Source organism: Oncorhynchus mykiss, chromosome 1, assembly GCF_013265735.2.
Source record: "Oncorhynchus mykiss isolate Arlee chromosome 1, USDA_OmykA_1.1, whole genome shotgun sequence".
NCBI lineage: Eukaryota > Metazoa > Chordata > Actinopteri > Salmoniformes > Salmonidae > Oncorhynchus > Oncorhynchus mykiss.
Window position 1 is genome coordinate 17,833,767 of NC_048565.1, and position 22,308 is coordinate 17,856,074.

General features: G+C 44.5%; 2 protein-coding genes across 2 annotated transcripts; both read left to right on the top strand.

The window, feature by feature from the left end:
* The first annotated feature begins 1,207 nt into the window (after positions 1-1,207).
* On the top strand, positions 1,208-3,173 carry LOC118942967 (potassium voltage-gated channel subfamily V member 2-like). The gene has a single exon (XM_036958378.1). It carries the CDS (start codon positions 1,743-1,745, stop codon positions 3,054-3,056), a length of 1,314 nt encoding a protein of 437 aa, XP_036814273.1. The 5' UTR covers positions 1,208-1,742; the 3' UTR covers positions 3,057-3,173.
* Positions 3,174-8,769: 5,596 nt separating this feature from the next.
* LOC118966550 (uncharacterized protein K02A2.6-like) lies at positions 8,770-22,252 on the top strand. The gene is made up of 6 exons (XM_036989310.1): positions 8,770-8,775; positions 17,799-17,909; positions 18,574-18,790; positions 19,807-19,920; positions 20,323-20,951; positions 21,005-22,252. Exons 1-6 carry the CDS (start codon positions 8,770-8,772, stop codon positions 22,250-22,252), a joined length of 2,325 nt encoding a protein of 774 aa, XP_036845205.1.
* The last annotated feature ends 56 nt before the right edge of the window (positions 22,253-22,308 follow it).

Sequence of the window (22,308 nt, forward strand, 5' to 3'; positions counted from 1 at the left end):
GGCTTGATCCTGCAATTGCAATAATGACGATACATTTTGAATGTGCAATTGCTTTGTACAGTGAGTAATGTGGTTGCCTTTAAATCAGACATGACAAGAATTATGAGCAGAGAGGAGAGCTGCGCCTTAATTCCCTTACTTCCTTATTAGTTCAGATCAAGGTAATAAAGCAGCTTTGGTTTACTATTGTGATAGATGTCGTCGGAAACAAGATACAGAAGCATTGTAAAGCTATCACTTAGAGTAATACTTTTATTATCACAGGACAGTTGAACATCAACCTGTCAAACATTACCATAGTTAAGCCCCTTTGTGCATGGCTGTCTTCTAAATGTATAGCCTTAGGTGACTGTTGGACTTTTGACCTCAAGTCTTCTGAGGCGAAAGGGTATCCAGGTTAAGTAGTTTTCTGATGATGCACAATCAGGTCCAGTAGAGTGGATTACGGTGGCGGGGATTACTGAATGATTGAATGAATTATTGACCTCATTGTTCTTAATTGATTTACCTGTATAAATAAAGGTGAAATAATAAACAAGTAACAAATTGGCACCAATGACTGCTATGCTATCTATGGCTACATTCTGCCCTTCATCTAGCCACAAACGGAAACTGTCTACTACAATGTTCCCAGTAAGAATTAAATTAGAGCAGATTATTATACGATTTCCATAATTCAAATCTGAACAAAGAAAATTCATCGGCCATTGTTTGAGGAAGATTGGTTAACTGGTTCAGGATGTGAAACGTAATCGGTGAGAGAACAATACAGTGAGTCTAAGAGAAATGACTTGTGGCCCCGTTCAGACACAACCCCTAGCCCCTACACTAGGCTCTGGGATCTGACTGGCCCTGTTCAGATACAACTCCTAGTTCCTACACTAAGAACTTGTGTAGATCTGAAAGAAATTGATATGTTTCAGCAAGAAGGCACATTCCTCCTTAGCCTAATCAGAGGGCAAAGTGGATCTGGCATCTACCATGTTCTGTACATGTGTATTTTATGACCTGTAATGAGTTTCTAATGACAATTTCTGTGGAAACAGACAAACTTATCTTCTCACTACCAAATTGCTTAACCCTATCCACTTTTGGATCAACATGAAGTGTCTAGGAAGTAGAGACGACATGGGTTGGTTCTGGATGGAAACCACGTTTCTTTAGAAAGAGCAGTTGACAAAGTGTTAGTGACAGCCTTGTGCAAGTGTTGAAGCCAGCGTCCTCTTCCAAGTTCAAAATCTCCACATGAACGTGTGCACTAATCTCCCCCTGTCCCTCCTATTTATAACTGCTTTAAGAAAGAGGAAGGGCAGCAATGAGATTAGATCAGAGCCTCATGGATCTTCTGCTCAAATGACTTTTACTCTTCTTCCCCACATAACGGTCCTCATCAGGAGAAGAAAACAAGGCTTTGTTCTTCCCCTTGTTGCCCTTTGGACTTACAGGACCACAACTGAGAAGTACTGCACGAAGTAATGCCACTGAATGGGATAACTGGGCCTAGATGATTTTTATAAGACGCTTCAGGTGGCTCGGCACGGTGCACTGAGCCGATGGAGCTGTTTTTCCGGCAGTGTTTCCTCCCTTGTTCTTCTGTTAACGTCTGATGAAGACTGCACCCTGGTTGATTTTCTAATATTCTTGTGCGCTATTGTTATCCCATTTGGGACTGGTTGGTTTCTATGCACAATTAACAGCCAGCACTCACAGAAAACCTAACAAAAGTGTCTTGAAAGTGCATCATGGATGCTAATAGTGCTCAGCTAAAGACTAAGCTGAAAGAGCGACGCTCTACCATCAATGTGCTGGGAGCCAGTTTCTCACAGTCCATTGAGAAAGAAAAGGCCTTCTATTTCTCCCAGGGCAGTTCTGTTAAGCCATGGAACTCTTTGGAACACCTGGACAGCCCTGCTCCTGCGGGCCAGATCCCAAGACACCAAAAAGAGACGTTGAGACCACAACAGAACATTAACATCAACGTAGGGGGAAAAGTCTTTCACATTCCCAAGAAGATGGCCGTCAGATTCCCTCGCACACGGATAGGCTCCTTGGCCCTGTGCACAGACCGCGTCAAACAGCTCACTCTGTGCGATGACTACTCGGTGCTCAGCAACGAGTTCTTCTTCGATCGCGACCCAACTTTCTTTTACTACATCTTTCATTTCTACAGCAGTGGCGTTCTGTGGGTGATGCAGGAACTGTGCCCTATCAACTTCGAGGAGGAGATGCAGTACTGGGGCCTGAGCTGGAATGACACCCAGCGCTGTTGCCGCATCCTGTTTGAGGAGAAGGTGGATGAACTCCGGGACAATCTGAAGGTGGAAAAGGAACTCTTAGCGGAGATCGAGATAAAGCATGATGAGGAAGGTTACAAGACCATGTTCCTGGGTGGAATTCGCAAAGACCTCTGGGACCTGATGGAAAACCCTTACTCCTCGCTGTCGGCCAAATCCTTTGCAGTTTTCTCTAGCCTCCTGGTGCTCATCTCCATCGTGGCTATGACCCTCAACACTGTGAAGGAACTGAGGTCCCACACCCTCTCTGGCAAGACCTACCTGGAATGGGTAGAGATTTTCTCTATTCTCTTCTTCACAATCGAGTACTTCATGCGGCTTGTTACGACTTGTGACATAAAGCACTTCGTCAAAAGCTCCCTGAATTTGGTGGACCTGGTCGCCGTCATGCCCTACTTTATCCAGCTGATATTTGAAGCGTTTGCCAACGTGGAGGACTTCAGTGCCCAGGAAGATCTCAAAACCCTGGCTCATGTCAGCAAGGTCAGCAAAGTGCTCAAAGTTGTCAAGCTGATGCGTATCTTTCGCATCCTGAAGCTGGCCCGTCACTCCACCGGCATGAGGGCGTTTGGGTTCACCCTGCGCCAGTGCTACCAGCAGGTGTGTTGTCTTTTCCTCTTCATCGCCATGGGCATTTTCATGTTCTCTGCCCTCCTGCATTCGGTAGAACGGGATGTCGAAGGCTCTCCATTCAGGAGTATTCCTGATACCTGGTGGTGGGCGACTGTGAGTACCCAAACTTGTATTCAGACTTTAATGTAAATTATACTATGTATGTAGCTTTTGGTTGACTTACTTGACTTTGTCCTTGATGCTACATCTAACCTTAAAATATATTGTTTGAACAGTACAACATAAATACAGTTTTTCATATGGTTGAGAAATAACCAATAACCAATAACCTCTGTAGTTACATACTCAGCATAGGGGTGTTATTTCCTCCCCCAATTATCTTTTGACATATAAAATGACAAGGGGCATATTGGACACCAACAGGGGGCATGTTGCGTAGGGATGTTATTTCCTCCCCTAATCATCTCTTCCCCCTATATAAAACCCATGAGAACTAATTTCAAACCAGCATTTCTGGTTTGACAACAGAGAAGCATATCATGTTTGTGTGCGGCCCAATGTACTGTATATCAAGTTTAGATTCAGATTAAATACTTAAAGGATTAGTACTCTCTGATGTAATCCTAGTACATGTGAAATACAAACTGAATTGCAATTATACTGTTCTTGTCACGGCATTTTGGACTTGTGGGGAAAGTTGAAGGGCAGTATTTTGTTGCAGATCCTCATGGATCATTTGATATGTATTACACAATTGTGCAACTTCCCAATTTTTACATTCACTTCCTTAGTCTCTATTGTATTGAGTCTGACATTCCATACCATTTCCACCTCCTATATGCTAACAGTAATTTTTCAGGGACAAGTTTAATTTTACCATTACCTCTAAGGGACAAAACAAAAGGTTAAAACAAGATATCAAATAACACAACCAAGGTAAATGACAATAATGTTAATACTTCAATCTTGAGACTTCCTTCCACACTATCTTCACTACATACTACTGTTATAACCATAGTGTCATTATTAACATAAAACATGTTGACAACGACAGAGGAAGGCAAGCTCTGAGAGTGTGTCCCTCTAACCCCGCATTACAGGTGAGCATCTCCCAAGTGGGTTATGGGGACGTGGTGCCCGTATCCCTTCCTGGCCGCGTGGTGGCATTCTCCTGCATCTTCTTCGGCATCATTCTCAATGGCATGCCCATCTCTCTCCTCTTCAACAAGTTCTCAGACTACTATGCCAAGCTCAAGTACCAAGAGTCCACCTCAACCAGTGTGAAACGCCGCTTGATGCTCAAGGCCCGTCTCCGTCGCAAACTGGACGTGTGCTTCAATCCCTCTATGGGCGACCTGGAGGAAGGCAGGAGCCACTGAGCTCTAGACAGGATGTACTTTTTTGACATTGCAGGGGGTATTTCAAGACTTCTCTACCAAATCACCAGTGGGTCTGGACTAATAGGAGTGAAATGGAGCTAATGATAAGGACAGGGGACACACAAAGCAGACTCATAGAGAGGATGTACAAGGGAGGATGTGGGTGTCACCTCATGTCGGGAACTGATACTGCGATCTTGAGAAAATTCCTGATACTGTAGAGCAGTTCCTGTAAAGTCAATGGTATGTGGTGTATTGTGCATAGTGTGTTTAAGCGTGCAGACCAGAGTGTTGTAAGTTACAGTACATTGTAAATGCAGTATACCATGTTGCAATCTTTGCTCTATTTACTTGCACAAATTAAAGCCGATTCTTGTCATAGTCTATCATGTCATGACTCTTATCATTGCTTATCATAAGCGTGTGTAATGAATGTATTTTTTTATTTTTTTACTTTTCTATTTAAACACTTCATTGCACACAGTCAAATCACAAGTTAATTTACCTCAAATGGTGTCAAATGTAACACTATGGTCCCACCCTCATTTTGTGTTAAAACTACTCTGGTCATGGTGTTATTTTTGGAGTTAAAACCACACAATTGTGTAAATATCCAACTCTCAGAGTTGCTTAAATTTAACTCCAATGGCCATTTTCCTCTTCAGTAGAATTGTTTTTATTTTTATCATATCCCTATTTTACACTTTTCTGTGTTTGGAATTAACAATCAACTACAGCAGAGTACATTTCTCTTTCAGTTTACTTCCTTTGAGTTATAAGGGTTTGAAGCCTTATTTGAATATTTCTTAGTGTCACATTATATGCTGGTTTGTAATGTGATATCCAATCTCTGTTGGAAGCCCACTTACAGGAAAATGTCCTGCACTTTTAAATCACTCAACTTGCATTTAGAATGCCTGACGGAGTAGAGAAGAAAATGCAGAATATAAAGACTAGCGATGGGTTCTTTTGCGAACAAACTACTTTTTTTTTTTTGAACGGCTCTTTTTGTCCGAACTCAACGTTTTTAACACCTGTAACGGCTATTTCCTGCAACCTAGAGCAAAAAATGGCCCTATGTGATAACAAATAGTTATTTTAAGAAGGTTGTGCTGAGGTGGTGGGGCTCAGTTATCAAGTTAGCTAAGCAGTTGTGTTGTCAAATATGATCATTATTGGCCTCATTCCACTTTTTAGTACAACCATTCATGACAAATTGTTCACCTATATTTGAACATTGTCTACAATTAGTGTCATCTTCAATTAAAATATTAACTTCCCCGGTAAACCTATAATGCCTTAGGCTCTTTTCCCTCTCAGTCTCGACTGTAACCCCAGACCCATTCTCTATAACATTAGCGGCGGGCTCATTCTCCGGTGGTGCTGACAAAGGTCCAGCAGCAGCAGCTGATAACTGCGTTTTACACTTAGCTAGCTAACCAACTAGGCAGTAATCAGACACTCACTCGGTCAGAGAAGTATGGCTAAGTTACAAACTAGATATTGCGTTAGCCAACGTCGGCTGACTCCATCTACTCCTGTCTATAGGTCTTCTTCTAGGTTCAAAACAATATGGCTATAGTCAGGTAGTTCATTGTCAGAAGAAACCCACTCACACACTGCAATCTAGTGCAGTCAAAAAGTATTCCATAAGCACATCGTTCCAAAAGTATTCACCTGAATCTTCGTCAAGCATGGACAACGTTCTAGTTCATATTTTTATGGTGCACGTGCAGCCCAGAAGTATATAATCGATTTATATCCCCAATTCACAATGTCAGATTGAAAATATAAGTGACATAACAGATTTATACATATATATGCATTACTCATTGTTTTTTTTTTTTTTTTGGGGGGGGGGGGGGGGGGGGGGGGGGTTATAGTGAAACATGTACTTTAAGTCTGTTCTCAGGTGGTGAGTCAGGTAGTCCTGGGGGGTGGGGGGCAGATGAAGGGTGAGACTGTTGCAGCTATTGGTAGATGGCCTTCACTTTGTTTTGAAAGGAGGCCAGAAAACTGTCAGAGGTCGGTGTTGATTGTGATAGAGGGTTTGTCCAGTGGGCGGAGAAGTTTGTTGTTGGTTGAGAAGAGCAGTATTGGGTTTCCTTGTTCATGTCTTATGATGTTGGAGAAATAGGCAGATTTTATTGTGGCAATTGAGTCCTTGTGTACGTGTTTTTTTTGTAGGCCTCCTTATGGACGATGAGCCCTGTCTGTTTGTAGCGCTGTTCTAGTTGTCATCCTTTGGCTTTCATGGAAGGAGTGTACCCTGGCATTGGGATGTTGGAGACCACCCTTATTTTAAGGGGGGCCAGAACATCCAGGTGGGAGGAGAGCTTGCTCACTGTTGTAATGAGCCAGCAGGTCAGTCACTGAGGATACATTAGGGTCAGTGGTGTCATGTGATTGCAGTAGATCCATTAGGTCAGCAGTGGGGATCCTTTTTGCTATTTCTGTAGGAAATTGTGCACTTGTTGGTAGGCTTGGGCATGGGGGCGGACACACTGAACAGTATGGCCTTGTGGTCAGATGGTCAGATGGGTATTTCCAGACCTGAGAGGTTGGAGGGAGCCGTGGCAGTTGTGCACACAAGGGAAAGTACATTGGTGGGTAGGTGGCTGGTAAATTGGTACTATAAACATTTATTGAGGGCCAGATAATGTACAGGCTATGCATTGAAATGTTACCTGCAATACAGGTGTGACTTTGATCTTCAAGTCAAACCGATGAAGGACAGCAAGCCCACCTACGACCCACAGCATGAGGTTTGTCAAGGTAAACAGACAGTTGCTTGGTTAAGCAGGTAATAGCAATTGGGTGGTTGCATGTCTATTAGGCACAGAACATCAATACATTTGTCCACAATGTCACTGATGAGTAGGGCTTAGTTGTTCAGGGATCGAGTATTAAAAACAACAAAATTGCCAGGTGACTGGCAAATGAAGTGGGGACTGGCGAGTGGAGTGGGCTTGGATGGCTCGGAATTTGGGCAATGTTATTAAATTGCTGAGGTCAACACCACAACATTCAGCTGCGGTAGGGGAAGACAGGGAGACACAGTTCTGTGTGGACTCTTTTGGCTTATGAGTGGATTTAGTACCATCTTGCAGTCTTCTGTTGGATTTTTTCCCCCCGTAGGATTCCAAGTTGAGGACCCGTTTTGAGTTCCTTACTAAGGGTTTGTTTAATCCTCTTGATTAAATCCTGAGTAAAAGATGTGTCCCCCATTCCTGTACTTTGTAGTCCTCCAGGAGATAATAGGTTCATAAAAAAATGACTAGATTTAAACCATCAGTAATTGATGAGCTAATCTAAAACAAAAGGTTATTTAAGAAAAATGCACCTTAACTCAACTATAAATTGCTAATACAATTAACTCAGTGTGCTTCATTCTGTAGCTAGAAGACTCCTGATATCTCCAGGCAGTGGGAACACTGAGGGCCTTCAGAGAAGGCCTAATGATTTATAAAACATTTACATGTCAAGTTTGGACACATACTCATTCCAGGGTTTTATTTGTATTTTCTTTATTGTACAATAATAGTGACAAGTTCAAAACTATGAAATAACATATGGAATTATGTAGTAACCAAAAAAGTGTAAAACAAATCTAAATATATTTGAGATTCTTCAACGTAGCCACCCTTTGCCAATAGTGTGCAAAGCTGTGAAAGGTATTCTCTCAACCAGCTTCATGAGGTAGTCACCTGGAATGCATTTCAATTAAAAGGTGTCCCTTGTTAAAAGTTAATTTGTGGAATTTCTTTCCTTCTTAATGTGTTGGAGGATTGTGTTGCGACAAGGTAGGGTTGGTATACAGAATAGAAGTCCATATTATGGCAAGAACAGCTCAAATAAGCAAAGAGAAACAACATCATTACTTTAAGACATGAAGGTCAGTCTATCTGGAACATTTCAAGATCTTTTAAAGTTTCTTCAGTCACAGTGCAGTCACAAAAACCAGCAAGAGCTATGATGAAACTGGCTCTCATGAGGACCGCCACAGGAAAGGAAGACCGAGTTACCTGCTGCAGAGGATAAGATCCTTAGAGTTACCAGCTTCAGAAATTGCTAAATAAATGCTTCAGAGTTCAAGTAAGACACATCTCAACATAAATTGTTCAGAGGAGACTGCGTGAATCAGACCTTCATGGTCGAATTTCTGCAAAGAAACCCCTACTAAAGGACACCAATAAGAGGTGTGATGGTTTGGGGGTGCTATGCTGGTGACGATGTCAGTAGAGGAAGAGCGGAGAGAGACTGCAATTCGATTGGAAGGGAATAAGCAAACAATCAAACTTTTAATCGGTGTGGCTGCGGTTCGGCATGGCTGTACTGTGACTGGGTCAGAGATGGTGATAGAGAAGAAAGCAAAGCAAATTTGGAGTACAAGCGGGAGAGGTCTATGGAGGCGGAGATGAAGAAAAGGAAGTTTGAGGAGAGCAACATAGTTTCCAACACCAGCAGCATTTTGGCGGTAGAGAGTTCTAAGGAGTAAGGGCAAGATACCTCGTGACGGGAACATGGAGGTGAGAGGAGCATAAAGAAATTCTGAAGTTGGAGTTGGGATGATGAGCCCAATAAGGTTGACGGCTGTGATTGGGGAAATTGCCAATTCTAAAGTGTTAAGAGATGGGAGCTTGTTGGTGTTCTAAATTAGATAGCTATCTATAGGCTACTCACCATACTATAGGCTACAGATCTGAACCATCACTAGAATAGTTATTTATATGTTATTGAGTAGGCCTGTATCTTTGTTGAATCTAATTATTAATCTAACAATACAAATCCTTATTGTTTTGTAAGATATGTAAGGTCTTTTATATGTTGCAATAAAGTTGACTAATGTAGTAGCATTTCTTTTTAATATATTTTCACTTGGTAATGAGTAATAAGAAATTATATAGAAACTGCTTTTAGGTAACTATAAAGTTACACTTCACTTTAAATAGCAAAATCATGTGTAACATCTAGCAAAAACCTTGTACTTATGCAGGTATGTACTCTGTGTATCACTGTTTATTTTCTCACTTGGATGGCACTTTCAGAAGCTGATGATTAGATTGTCAGAATGGTTAACGTACTTTGTAGGTACACTTCAAGTAAGTACACGTCAAGATACACTTAATTATAAATAGATAAATCCTGTGTAACCCCTATTAATTACATTGTACTCATGCAGATATTACACATACTCTGTATTGTACTTGTGGGTTTATCCTCTCACTTGGATTCTGCTTCCAGAAGCTATACAATTAGGGTCAGGTTGTCAGGATGGCTAATGTACTATATATGCAGTGCAAGAGGCGTCACTACAGTCCCTGGTTTGAATCCAGGCTATATCACATCCGGCCGTGATTGGGAGTGTCATAGGGCGGCGCACAATTGGCCCAGCGTCGTCCAGGTTTGGTTGGGGTAGGCTGTCATTGTAATTAAGAATTTGTTCTTAAATTACTTGCCTAGTTAAACAAAGGTAAAATAAAAAGCTGGACGTAATGACGTCACAACTTTTAACAAAATACATAGAATGTCAAAATAAAATGAAGTGGTCGAAGTGTTTATATGACCCATTTAGTCAAAATCAAATAAAATTGTATTAGTCGTGGGGAAGACGTCACCGATGCACTTAATGATGAAGCCAATGACTGATGTGGTGTACTCCTCAATGTCATCGGAGGAATCCCGGAAAATATTCCAGTCTGTGCTAGAAAAACAGTCCTGTAGCTTAGCATCTGCTTCATCTGACCACTTTTTTTTATTGATCGAGTCACTGGTGCTTCCTGCTTTAATTTGGCTTGTAAGCAGGAATCAGGAGGATATAATTATTGTCAGATTTGCCAAATTGAGGGTGAGGTAGAGCTTGGTACGTGTCTCTGTGTGTGGAGTAAAGGTGGTCCAGAGTTTTTTTCCCTCTGGTTGCACATTTAACATTCTTATAGAAATTTGGTAAGACTGATTTAAGTTTCCCTGCATTAAAGTTCCCGGCCACTTGGAGTGCCGCCTCTGGGTGAGCGTTTTCCTGTTTGCTTATGGCGGAATACATTGATTGCGGTCTGAGTGCCAGCATCAGTCTGTGGTGGTATGTAAACAGCTATGAAAATTATAGATGAAAATTCTCTATGTAGATAGTGTGGTCTACAGCTTATCATGAGATACTCTACCTCAGGCGAGCAAAACCTCAAGACTTCCTTAGATATCGTGCACCAGCTGTTATTTACACAAATACATAGGCCGCAGCCCCTTGTCTTACCAGACGCCGCTGTTCTATCCTGCCGATACAGTGTATAACCAGCCAGCTGTATGTTGATAATATCGTCGTCGTTCAGCCACGACTCCGTGAAACATAAGATATTACAGTTTTGAAGGTCCCGTTGGTAGTTTACTCTTCCACGTAGGTCATCGATTTTATTTTCCAAAGATTGCACGTTTTCTAGCAGAATGGAATGCAGTGGGGGTTTATTCGATTGCCTATGAATTCTCAGAAGGCAGCCCGTCCTCCGGACCCTTTTTTTCTGCCTTCTCTTCACGCAAATGACAGGGTTCTGGGCCTGTTCCCGGGAAAGCAGTATATCATTCACATCGGGCTCGTCAGACTAGTTAAAGGAAAAAAATGATTCTGCCAGTTTGTGGTGAGTAATCGCAGTCCTGATGTCCAGAAGTTATTTTTGGTCATAAGAGACGGTAGCAGCAACATTATGTACAAAATAAGTTTAAAAATAAGTTACAAACAATGCAAAAAAACAAACAAAAAAACACAATTGGATAGGAACGTCAGCCTTCTTCTCCGGTGCCATCTGTATTCACAAATTGCACATTAATAAATTGACAACAGCCTGTATGCCATTCCCACCTATCTGTTTCATGTCTCAGGTAGCCCGCAAAAGCCCGTGGATAGAATGCAAGAACTGAATAATATTTGTCATAATCCTAACATGCTGACTAGACCGGACACGTTGCGTGCGCAAGCATTGCAAAATAAATGTATTATGTATAAAATTATTGCGCGCCAACGAGCATCTGCGATGCCAAGGGCTAACATGCTGACCAGACCGGACACGTCGCATGCGCGAGCGTCACAAAATACATTTGGAAATCCATGCTATTCAATTATTGCACCCACACTGCTCGCGCATGCCAACGAGCATCTGCGATGCCAAGGGCTAAAATAGAACTCCTTTCTATTTCTGATGCAGATCGCGCTGAAAGTCCTGTCTCTCCCATCTCCTCACTGGTTTATAGAAGCAGGTACCCACGTGCCATCTCCTCATTGGTTAAACCCACGTGGGTGATTGAAAGACGGACTGTTTTGCCGGTGGTCATGGTAATACTATGAAAGTTCAGATGCCGAACACCATTCAAAGATGAAAAAGCCTGGAAGGAGGAGAGATGACTAGAAACGATTCGATTGGCTGTTTTATATATGGATTAATTGTCGTAGTAGAGGACCTTGTGCATTTCATGTAAAATAACAACTCAATGTTTATATCCCAGGACAAATTAGCTAGCAACAGCAAGCTAGCGAAATAGGACAAATTGGCTAGTAAGTGCAAGCTAACTAGCTAAATTGCCATACATGTTTAACGCTTTTCAACCTGTCCCCAAATTAATGTCATTGGTTCAGAGTTTGTTTTGATATTTTATTCTGTCGTGATTGCATTTGGTGTAGGGGGACAAAATAAATTTATGCACGACAGCACACGCGCGCAGCCGGTTTGGGTTCCGTGTAATTCTCATGTGCCTAGGCCTACTTATCGCCAGAGTCTGTGACATGGTGAAGCTTGAACTCATGTACTAATGCTGAAACAATATGATGGTGACATTTAAAATTGCTGTCATTCTTGAAAGTTAGGACAATCCTTGTCCTGCAAAGAAACATACTTTTTTATAGTTGAATAAATAGATTTTGCAAGCAGTAGGCATTTTCGTGATGCCATCACTTGCCCCGCATCTTCTAAATTATACATTTTGAAAACACTGTTTTCATCATCAATTTTCACAATAAAGGAAATTCGACAAAAGAAAATCCATCCCTGCCGAACGATTGAAATGTTGGTTGATCTTTAGAAAATGTATCTTACATCTGCCGTTTTCATTCAATCGCAATGATTGGCCTCCCGGGTGGTGCAGTGGTTAAGGGCGCTGTACTGCATACAGCGCCAGCTGTGTCATCAGAGTCCCTGGGTTCGCGCCCAGGCTCTGTCGTAACCGGCTGCGACCGGGAGGTCCGTGGGGCGACGCACAATTGGCCTAGCGTCGTCCGGGTTAGGGAGGGATTGGTCGGTAGGGATCTCCTTGTCTCATCGCGCACCAGCGACTCCTGTGGCGGGTTGGGCGCAGTGCGCGCTAGCCAAGGTTGCCAGGGGCACAGTGTAGCCTCCGACACATTGGTGCGGCTGGCTTCCGGGTTGGATGCGCGCTGTGTTAAGAAGCAGTACGGCTGGTTGGGTTGTGTATCGGAGGACGCATGACATTCAGCCTTCGTCTCTCCCGAGCCCGTACGGGAGTTGTAGCAATGAGACAAGATAGTAGCTACTACAACAATTGGATACCACGAAATTGGGGAGAAAAAGGGGTAAAATTCTAACAAAAAAAAAAAAGTCGCAATGATTTTTTTTGCCACATTGCTTAAATCGAAAAAACCTGGGTCAATGGAAACCTGCCTACTGTTTTTGCTAGCACTTGCCCCCAAAAAGTGTACCATCTGTGTTAACTTGGTTGAGTTTACAGATATACCTCACTGACTGGGTAACTACCAATACTGGTGGTATCCCAGATTATAATTAATGTGTACGTTATCTATTAGCTAAAATGGGGAGAAGTCAGTCCATAAAAAAACGCTGCTCTGCCTTCTTAACAACACAATCAACTAGACAGGTCCTACAGGCCCTTGTTTTGTCGTACCTAGACTAGTGGACATGGCTAAACACGTATTATATTCAATAAATTAATATGCATTCTCATAAACTCTAAATCATCGACAGTAAAACAAGCTTATATTTTGTGTTCTGATGGGGTACAACAGTTAAACTAAGCTTATGGGCTATTTTATAAATTATATAATTCAAAATAATGGGTAATGTAAACTCACCCATTCCTTACAAATGTGCGCAACCGCAACATTCAAACGAAGCTACAAAGAAAACTAATGGGACTGTAGCGACTGTGTCAAAATCGGGGGTGTGAACTAGGTTTCTATTCAAGCGTTGATCGACATGGTAATGGCTCTATAGTATTGGAGAAAAGTTGAAAAAACTGACCCTCCGTTACATCTTGACGTGTCATGTCGTAACGTACAGCACGCATAAAGCAACTATTTCTGTCTTACAATCTCTCTCCACCAGGTGTAGCAAGTCTATAATCCTTTAAAAACAAGAAATGGACAGTGACGGGGGTAAGGTGGGGGTACCTAGTAATTTTTTTTCATCATCATTGCATGCCATCATCATTCTCAAAGCCGCTGTTTACTTCTAAGATCACTTTAGCACCACCCTAAAAACCTGATTCAAATTCGACACAAACCTTCAAATAGGTATGTAATGACACATTATATAAACTCTTTATAGTGTTTAATTTATATTTTAGAGGCAATAAGGTGATAAGTTGGACAGATCGAGTGGAAAAACTCTCTTCTCACTATCACGCATTAGTTTCGCTTCCCTTTAATATTCATATGTGTAAACATACTGAATTGTAATTCAATGCATTTTACCTCCATATCATACTGTGCTATGATTGGTTAAGACCACCCAAATGGTTAGGTCATGGTCAGTTTGATCCTGGTTGGCGATACGTGAACATGCCAGTTATAGCTAGCTAATAATGAGCTACGTTAAGAAATATACTGTAAGTACTGCATTTTATTATTTTGTACAAATTGTGCAAAACAAGACATGGTGTCTGTAACGGTTGTCTTCCTCCCCTTTGACGAGGAGGAGTAGTAGGAAGGATCGGAGGACCAATGGGCAGCGTGGTAAGTGTTCATGATATTTATTATAACTCAGAACACTAAAGAACAAAACAATAAAGCGACAACGAACTAAACGAAATAGTCCTGTACTGTGAATACACAAAACACAGAACAGAAAATAATCACCCACAACTCAAAGGAGAAACCAGGCTACCTACGTATGGTTCTCAATCAGGGACAACGATTGACAGCTGCCTCTGATTGAGAACCATACCAGGCCAAACACAGAAATCCCAAATCATAGAAAAAAGAAGAGACTGCCCACCCCGCTCTGGCAACTGGCGGGCGGCTCTGGCAGCTCAGGACAGACGGGTGACTCTGGCAGCTCAGGACAGACGGGAGACTCTGGCAGTACAGGACAGACGGGAGACTCTGGCAGCTCAGGACAGACGGGAGCACCTGTAGGGACGAGAGGCAGCTCCGGAGTGAAAGGCGATTCCGGCAGCGCCGGAGTGACGCTTGATTCCAGCAGCTCCTGACTGACAAGCGGCTCTGGCAGCTCCTGACTGACCGGCGATTCTGACCGGCGACTGACCGGCGGCTCTGGCAGCTCCTGACTGATGGGCGGCTCTGGCAGCTCCTGTCTGACGGGCGGCTCTGGCAGCTCCTGACTGACCGGCGGCTCTGGCAGCTCCTGACAGACGGGCGGCTCTGGCAGCTCCTGACAGACGGGCGGCTCTGGCAGCTCCTGACAGACGGGCGGCTCTGGCAGCTCCTGACAGACGGGCGGCTCTGGCAGCTCCTGACAGACGGGCGGCTCTGGCAGCTCCTGACAGACGGGCGGCTCTGGCAGCTCAGGACAGACGGGCGACTCTGGCAGCTCAGGACAGACGGGCGACTCTGGCAGCTCAGGACAGACGGGCGACTCTGGCAGCTCAGGACAGACGGGCGACTCTGGCAGCTCAGGACAGACGGGCGACTCTGGCAGCTCAGGACAGACGGGCGACTCTGGCAGCTCAGGACAGACGGGCGACTCTGGCAGCTCTGGACAGGCGGGAGCACCTGTAGGGAGGAGACGGAGAGCCAGCCTGGTGCGGGAGGCTGCCACCGGAGGCCTGGTGCGTGGAAGAGGCACCGGATAGACCGGACCGTGGAGGCGCACTGGAGGTATCGAGCACTGAGCCTGCACAACCCTACCTGGCTGGATACTCCCCGTAGCCAGGCCAGTGCGGCGAGGTGGAATAGACCGCACTGGGCTGTGCTGGCGAACCGGGGACACCATGCGTAGGGCTGGTGCCATGTACCCCGGCCCGAGGAGACGCACTGGAGACCAAATGCGCTGAGCCGGCTTCATGGCACCTGGCTCGATGCCCACTCTAGCCCCGGCCGATACGAGGCGCTGCGATGTAACGCACCGGGCTATGCCTGCGCACTGGGGACACCGTGCGCCTCCCGGCATAACACGGTGCCTGCCCGGTCCACCTCTCTCCACGGTAAGCACGGGGAGTTGGCGCAGGTCTCCTACCTGACTTCGCCACACTCCCTGTGTGCCCCCGCCCCAATACATTGGGGCTGCCTCTCGTCCCAGCCGCGCTGCCTTGCTAGCTTCTCATAATGCCACCTCTCGGCTTTCGCTGCCTCCAGCTCTGCCTTGGGGCGGCGATATTCTCCCGGCTGTACCCAGGGTCCCTTGCCTTCCAAGATCTCCTCCCAAGTCAAGGAGTCTTGAACCCGCTGCTCCTGGGTACCACGCTGCTTGGTCCGTTTGTGGTGGGTGGTTCTGTAACGGTTGTCTTTAACTCAGAACACTAAAGAACAAAGCAAATAAAGCGTCAACGAACTAAACGAAATATGAATACACAAAACACAGAACAGAAAATAAATCACCCACATCTCAAAGGTGAAACCAGGCTACCTAAGTATGGTTCTCAATCAGGGACATCGATTGACAGCTGCCTCTGATTGAGAACCATACCAGGCCAAACACAGAAATCCCAAATTATAGAAAAAAAGAAGAGACTGCCCACCCCAACTCACGCCCTGACCATACTAAAACAAAGACAAAACAAAGGAACTAAGGTCAGAACGTGACAGTGTCAGAGTAAAAGGTCTTAAAAGATTGATTTTTCTGGAGTTCCTTCACCTCGAATGGACTGGGAGTCTACAAACTTACCCGATGCATAGAGTAAGTACAAACAGCATGTGGAGCTAATGTTGAGGTAACACTGGACAAAGCTATCGACATAGCCAGATCTCACGAGCTAGCACAGGCTCAGATGAAAAACATTTTGCGAGGCAGCACGTGCGCATCACGTGAACAAGCAGTGTGCAGTCACAGCACACCTCTGGTGCACAGAGAGCACATTTTGCGACACAGACTCAAAACGCCCCAAAACATGTGGATATTGTGGATACAAAATGCATGGCGAACAAGGAAATTGCCCAGCTAAAGGAAAACAGTGTACTAAATGTGGAAAATGTTAAGGGTTGCGTCAATCGAATCTGGTATCAGGATAAATATGACATTGAGTCACTGATTGTATACTATGTACTTTTTATTAGCTAAGCAATAAGTAGTAAATGCAATATTTGTATATACGGGTTCGCTGAAACACCACGCAGGGTAGAACAGAGAACTGACTTGTTCCTGACAAAGATATTATAATATACTCAGACAGAAGTAGTTCTTGCTTCCGAGCCGGCCTGTCACAGAGTAGAGACTGGGCGTGGTTTAAACTCACCCAGCCTATCGTTGATTGTTGGCGCACAAGCTGGTCCCAGCCCCCTAGGCGCTTCAGCGGTCAGTCGTTGTAGTTGTGTAGAATATCTATGCGCTCATGCACTCGATACAGTTATCACACACCTGGTTCCTGTTATCTACCCTACGTTCTGTATGTGCCCCCAACAATTCATGATAGCTGCCTACACCCAAGGCCAGCCACAGCCTTTCCACTAGTCACACCATATGTTGCAAAATGTTGCTTTTAACATACACAGACACCCTCATGATAGGCCAAGCATATTTTCAATCCTCACAAAAATGGAATCACTTATCAAAAGTGTGCAAATCTTACTGTGGAAAAACAGTACACACAGTGAGTGAAGATGAAATGTCAATCAAAGAGTCAAACGCTGATGAACTGTTTATTAATTCAGTGACACAGAAAAGTCAAATATCAGAGACAGAGCAAGCCTTTGCTGACATTGAGATATGAACACAAGGCACAAAGCTAAAGTTCAAACTAGACACTGATGCACAAGTAAACATTATTCCTCTGAATAAGTACCACAGCTTGACATCGTGCAGACTGACTGGTTATGGTGTTGGACAGCTCCCAGTAAAAGGCACATGCATGTTCAAATGCAAATACAAAGAAAGTGACATGATGTTGGACTTTTATGTTGTTGACACTAGAGCACCTGCAGTGCTAGGTCTTAAAGCATGTTTAGACATGGACCTCATCATGCTAGTTTTATCAGTGACAGCACCAGTAGAGACAAGGTACTGGAGGAGTTTGCTGATGTTTTTACATGAATAGGATTATTCCCAGGAGAATGTACCATTCACCTTGACCCAGACGAGACGCAACCCCTGTGGTCTAACCACCGAGAAAGATTCCCCTTGCTCTCCGTGCCTGTCTGAAGAAAGAGTTGGAGAGCATGGAGCAATCTGACATAGTCACCAAGGTTACAGAACCGACTGACTGGGTAAACGCGTTAGTGGTGGTGGAGAAACCACGCACAGGCAAGCTCAGAGTATGTCTCGACCCAAGAGACTTGAACAAGGCTATCAAAAGCCCCCATTATCCTTTACCGATGCTAGATGGCATCACACACAAGCTAGCGGGAGCACACTGCTTCAGTGTCATGGACGCTAGATCATGCTACTGGGCTATCAAGCTCACAGAAGAGTCATCTAAGCTCACAACATTCAACACACTGTTTGGACCCTACAGGTTCCGTCACCTGCCTTTTGGGATTATCTCAGCCCAAGACCAGTTTCAGTGAAAGATTGACGAAGTGTACGAAGGCCTCGACGGAGTTGTGGCAATTGTGGACGACATCCTTGTCTATGGTCGAACCAAAGAGGAGCACGACAAAAACCTCAGCGCGATGCTGTAAAGGTCCCGTGAGAGAGGAGTCCGGCTCAACCCCGAGAAGAGCACAGTCGGTGCTACAGAGGTCAGATACTTCGGACATCTTCTCACAGCGACTGGAATCAAGCCAGATCCACAGAAGATTTTAGCCATAAAAGAAATGGAGCCACCAAAGAACTGTGCAAAGCTGGAAACAGTGCTTGGCATAGTCAACTACTTAGCCAAGTTTGCACCCAGCCTCTCCAATGCTAATGCACCCCTGCGCCAACTGCTAAAGCAGCAGTGAGTTTCTCTGGGACAAGCAACACGACATTGCTTTCCAGAATGTGAAAGACTTGATCACGAGAGAACCAGGACAAATCCTTGCCTACTACGATCCCAACAAAGAGCTCAGACTACAAGTGGACACGTCGAAGTATGGACTAGGTGCAGTGCTACTGCAAGAAGGAAAGCCCATCGGCTACGCTTCCAAATCTCTCACAGACTCAGAAATCAACTACGCTCAAATCAAAAAGGAGCTCTACGCCATTCTGTTCGGATGTAAACGTTTCCATCAGTACATTTATGGATGACAAGTCATTGTGGAATCCGACCACAAGCCCCTTGAGTCAATTATGATGAAACCACTAGCCGCTGCCCTGCCAAGGCTACAGAGAATGATCCTTCAACTACAAAAATACGACTTCACAATCACTCACCGTCCAGGCAAAGACATCCCTGTCGCAGACACACTCTCCAGGAAGTTTCTTACCTATAAGGACAGCAGCCTCAGTGAAGGCATGGACATGCAAGTGCACACTGTGTATAGCAACTTACCAGTTAGTGACACAAAACTGAAGGAGATCCAAGCAGAAACAGAAAAGGACTCGCAACTCGCACAGCTGAGGAAAGTCATACAGGATGGATGGCCTGAGGAGAGGAGAAAATGCCCTCAGAGCGTCTCAGAACTCTGGAACTATCACAGATCAATGGAATAATTTTCAAAGGAGAGGAAATCATTATTTCTACCAGTCTCAGAGAAGAGATTTTGACAAAGATCCATGCTGGACACATGGTCATGGTCAGTTTGATCCTGGTTGGCGATACGTGAACATGCCAGTTATAGCTAGCTAATAAAGAGCTACGTTAAGAAATATCCTATTGTAGTATCTGGGATCTACATCGGTTTATATTAGTTACTGTGCTGTTACTAAGCAGTAATGCATTACGGCAGTGTTACGTTACTACACCTAATAGGAAATGCACATGCGCACTGGGGTGCCGCGAACTGTAGAGCAATAATTATGTAATTCGTCAGTTATTTTTTATTTTCTTTCGCCAGTAGAGAAGGCTAAGCACTGCTAGCACTGCTAGTACAGTATTCAGGAGCTGCCAAGTAGCAAGACTATTGGAGTCCAGAATAGCGACACTGCCCTCTGGTGGTGAAATAAAATAAACTGTCATTGAACCCATTGAAATTAGGCGATCTCAGTGGAGAAATGTTGTCAAGGGAAAAAAAGGAAGAAGGGACGTAACACGGTGTGTTATATAGCACTTGGACTCGAGCTTGCCCACAGGGATACTATTGAGCTATCGGGACATGCAGAAAGTCAGAAAGGTGTTCACAAGGTCAGTGATGCACGTGGTGAAAAGAGCGCACAAAGTGTCAGACGCAGCACAAGACGAGGAAGGTACAACTGAAACAGTATTGGAACTGTTCACAGTGTACACAGCTCAACAACTAAAAGATGGAATCTATCTCAACATGGAGTTAGCGGGAAAACCAGTAAAAAGAGTGCCCTCTTCAGCCCGCGTCCATCCGCCTTTCTTCATACACTGGTGACACTATTCCTGTGTTAGGGCAGATCCAGGTACCAGTCCGGTATGAGGGTACGGAGTGGACGCTACCGCTTGTCATTGTTAAAGGAGAAAAATAATTTCTGCCTTGCTAGGCAGAAACTGGCTACAAAAGATCAAGTTGAACTGGGGAGAAATCTTCAGTCTGAGAAATGACAAACCAGTGAGTCAGGCTACACTCACTAACATGCTGGAGAAGCACAAAGAACTTTTCAAAGATGGCTACGGTGAAATATAAGACTTCACAGCAAAAGTCAGAGTGCAAGAAGGAACCAAGCCTGTCTTTCACAAACCACGTCCAGTTCCCTATGCTCTTAAGGAAGCAGTAGAGAAGGAACTGGACCGCCTACAGAAGAATAACATAATCACGAAAGTAGCGAGGAGCGACTGGGCCGCTCCGATTGTTGAAGTCCCAAAGAAAGACAAGACCGTCAGAATGTGCGGTGACTACAAGGTCACAGTAAATCGCTGCATACTACCAGAGGAATATCCACTAACAAACGCTGAAGATCTGTTTGCCACTCTAGCTGGTGGGAAGGTTTTCAGTAAGCTGGACCTGGCATTCGCTTATCAGCAACTGAAGCTGGATCCGGAGTCAGAACACTATCTGACCATCAATACACACAAGGGGCTATTCAGATTCAATCGCTTGGCCTATGGAATCACGACAGCTCCAGCGATATTCCAACAAACAATGGATCAGATCTTGGACGGTATAGACCATGTTGTGTGCTTCATGGATGACATCCTCGTGTCAGCACCAACCATTGGAGAGCACCTTGTAGTGCTGGACAAAGTGATGTCAAGACTGGAGAAATATGGAGTGAGAATGAAACGCAGCAAGTGTGAGTTCCTCCAGGACTCCGTGGAGTATCTCAGATACAAGATTGATGTACAAGGCCTGCACCCAACCAACAGCAAGGTGGAAGCAAGTTTGTGGCAAACTTGTCCACATTGTTGCATCCGCTTCACCAACTGCTGCAGGCCGATACAAAGTGGAATTGGTCCCCACAATGCGAAGAAGCATTCAAGACTTGCAAACAGCGTCTGCTAAAGAGCAAGTGGCTTGCCCACTATAACACAGAGATGAAGCTGAGACCTGCGTGTGATGCATCTCCATACGGAGTAGGAGCCGTCATCTCACATGTTCTACCATCAGGTGAAGAACACCCTATTGCATTTGCATCACGGACTCTGTCACCAAGTAAGAAAAATTATGCTCAAATTGAGAAGGAAGCCCTGAGCATAATATTCGGAGTGAAGAAGTTTCAGAAATACCTCTACGGAAGGAAGTTCCAACTGCTGACAGATCACAAGCCTCTGTTGGCCATCCTTGGACCAAAATCAGCTATACCAACCCTTGCTGATGTTCGAATGCAACGTTGGGCTCTGATATTGTTAGCCTACAACTACGAGATTGAGTACAGACGATCCAGTGATCACGCAAATGCTGATGCACTATCAAGACTACCATGCAATAGTGACACCGACAGTGAAGATGATAGAGCAGTCTTCCAGATCTCTCTCATTGATGAACTGCCCATATCTGCTTCTGACATAGCAGAGGAAACAAGGAAAGACCCAGTGCTTTCCAAAGTCTTGGACTTAACATTAGGCGGTTGGCCAACCTTCGTAAATGACGATAACCTTCGTCCATTCATCGACAAGAAAGACCAGTTGTCCACTGATCAAGGGTGTGTTCTGTGGGGATCAAGGGTGGTGGTACCTCCCAAATTCCAGAGGAGACTGCTATCTGACATGCATGAGGGACATCCAGGGATCACTCGAATGAAAGCACTCGCTCGCAGTTATCTGTGGTGGCCTGGACTGGATCAGGACATTCAACAGCATGTAGGCCACTGCTCACCTTGTGAAGCTGTTCGCAACAAGCCTGCTGCTGCACCTCTTCATCCATGGTCCTGGGCTGCTACACCTTGGGAACGCATCCATGTGGATTACGCCAAAATTGACAAGCAACATTTCCTTGTTGTCGTCGATGTCCATTCCAAGTGGATGGAAGTGTTCCCTACTCAACTGACCACAGCTGAGAAGACCATCAATCTTCTCAGACACCTATTTGCATCCTTTGGACTAGTCAAGGAGCTCGTATCGGACAATGGCCACAGGAAGCCCAGGAGGAACGGAGATATCCTATTCGTGAGTTGAGCTGGTTAAGGAGGTAACGGACAGTAAAACAAACACTTTAATATGTCCTCGATAAA

What these genes read in the sequence shown, in the direction of transcription:
- LOC118942967 (XM_036958378.1), top strand. Translation starts at nt 1,743, where the DNA reads ATGGATGCTAATAGTGCTCAGCTAAAGACTAAGCTGAAAGAGCGACGC.
- LOC118966550 (XM_036989310.1), top strand. An exon ending in CACGCACAGGCAAGCTCAGA is followed by an intron (nt 17,910 to 18,573) that starts GTATGTCTCGAC and finishes ATTGCTTTCCAG; the next exon opens with AATGTGAAAGACTTGATCAC. An exon ending in CGCAGCACAAGACGAGGAAG is followed by an intron (nt 19,921 to 20,322) that starts GTACAACTGAAA and finishes ACGGTGAAATAT; the next exon opens with AAGACTTCACAGCAAAAGTC.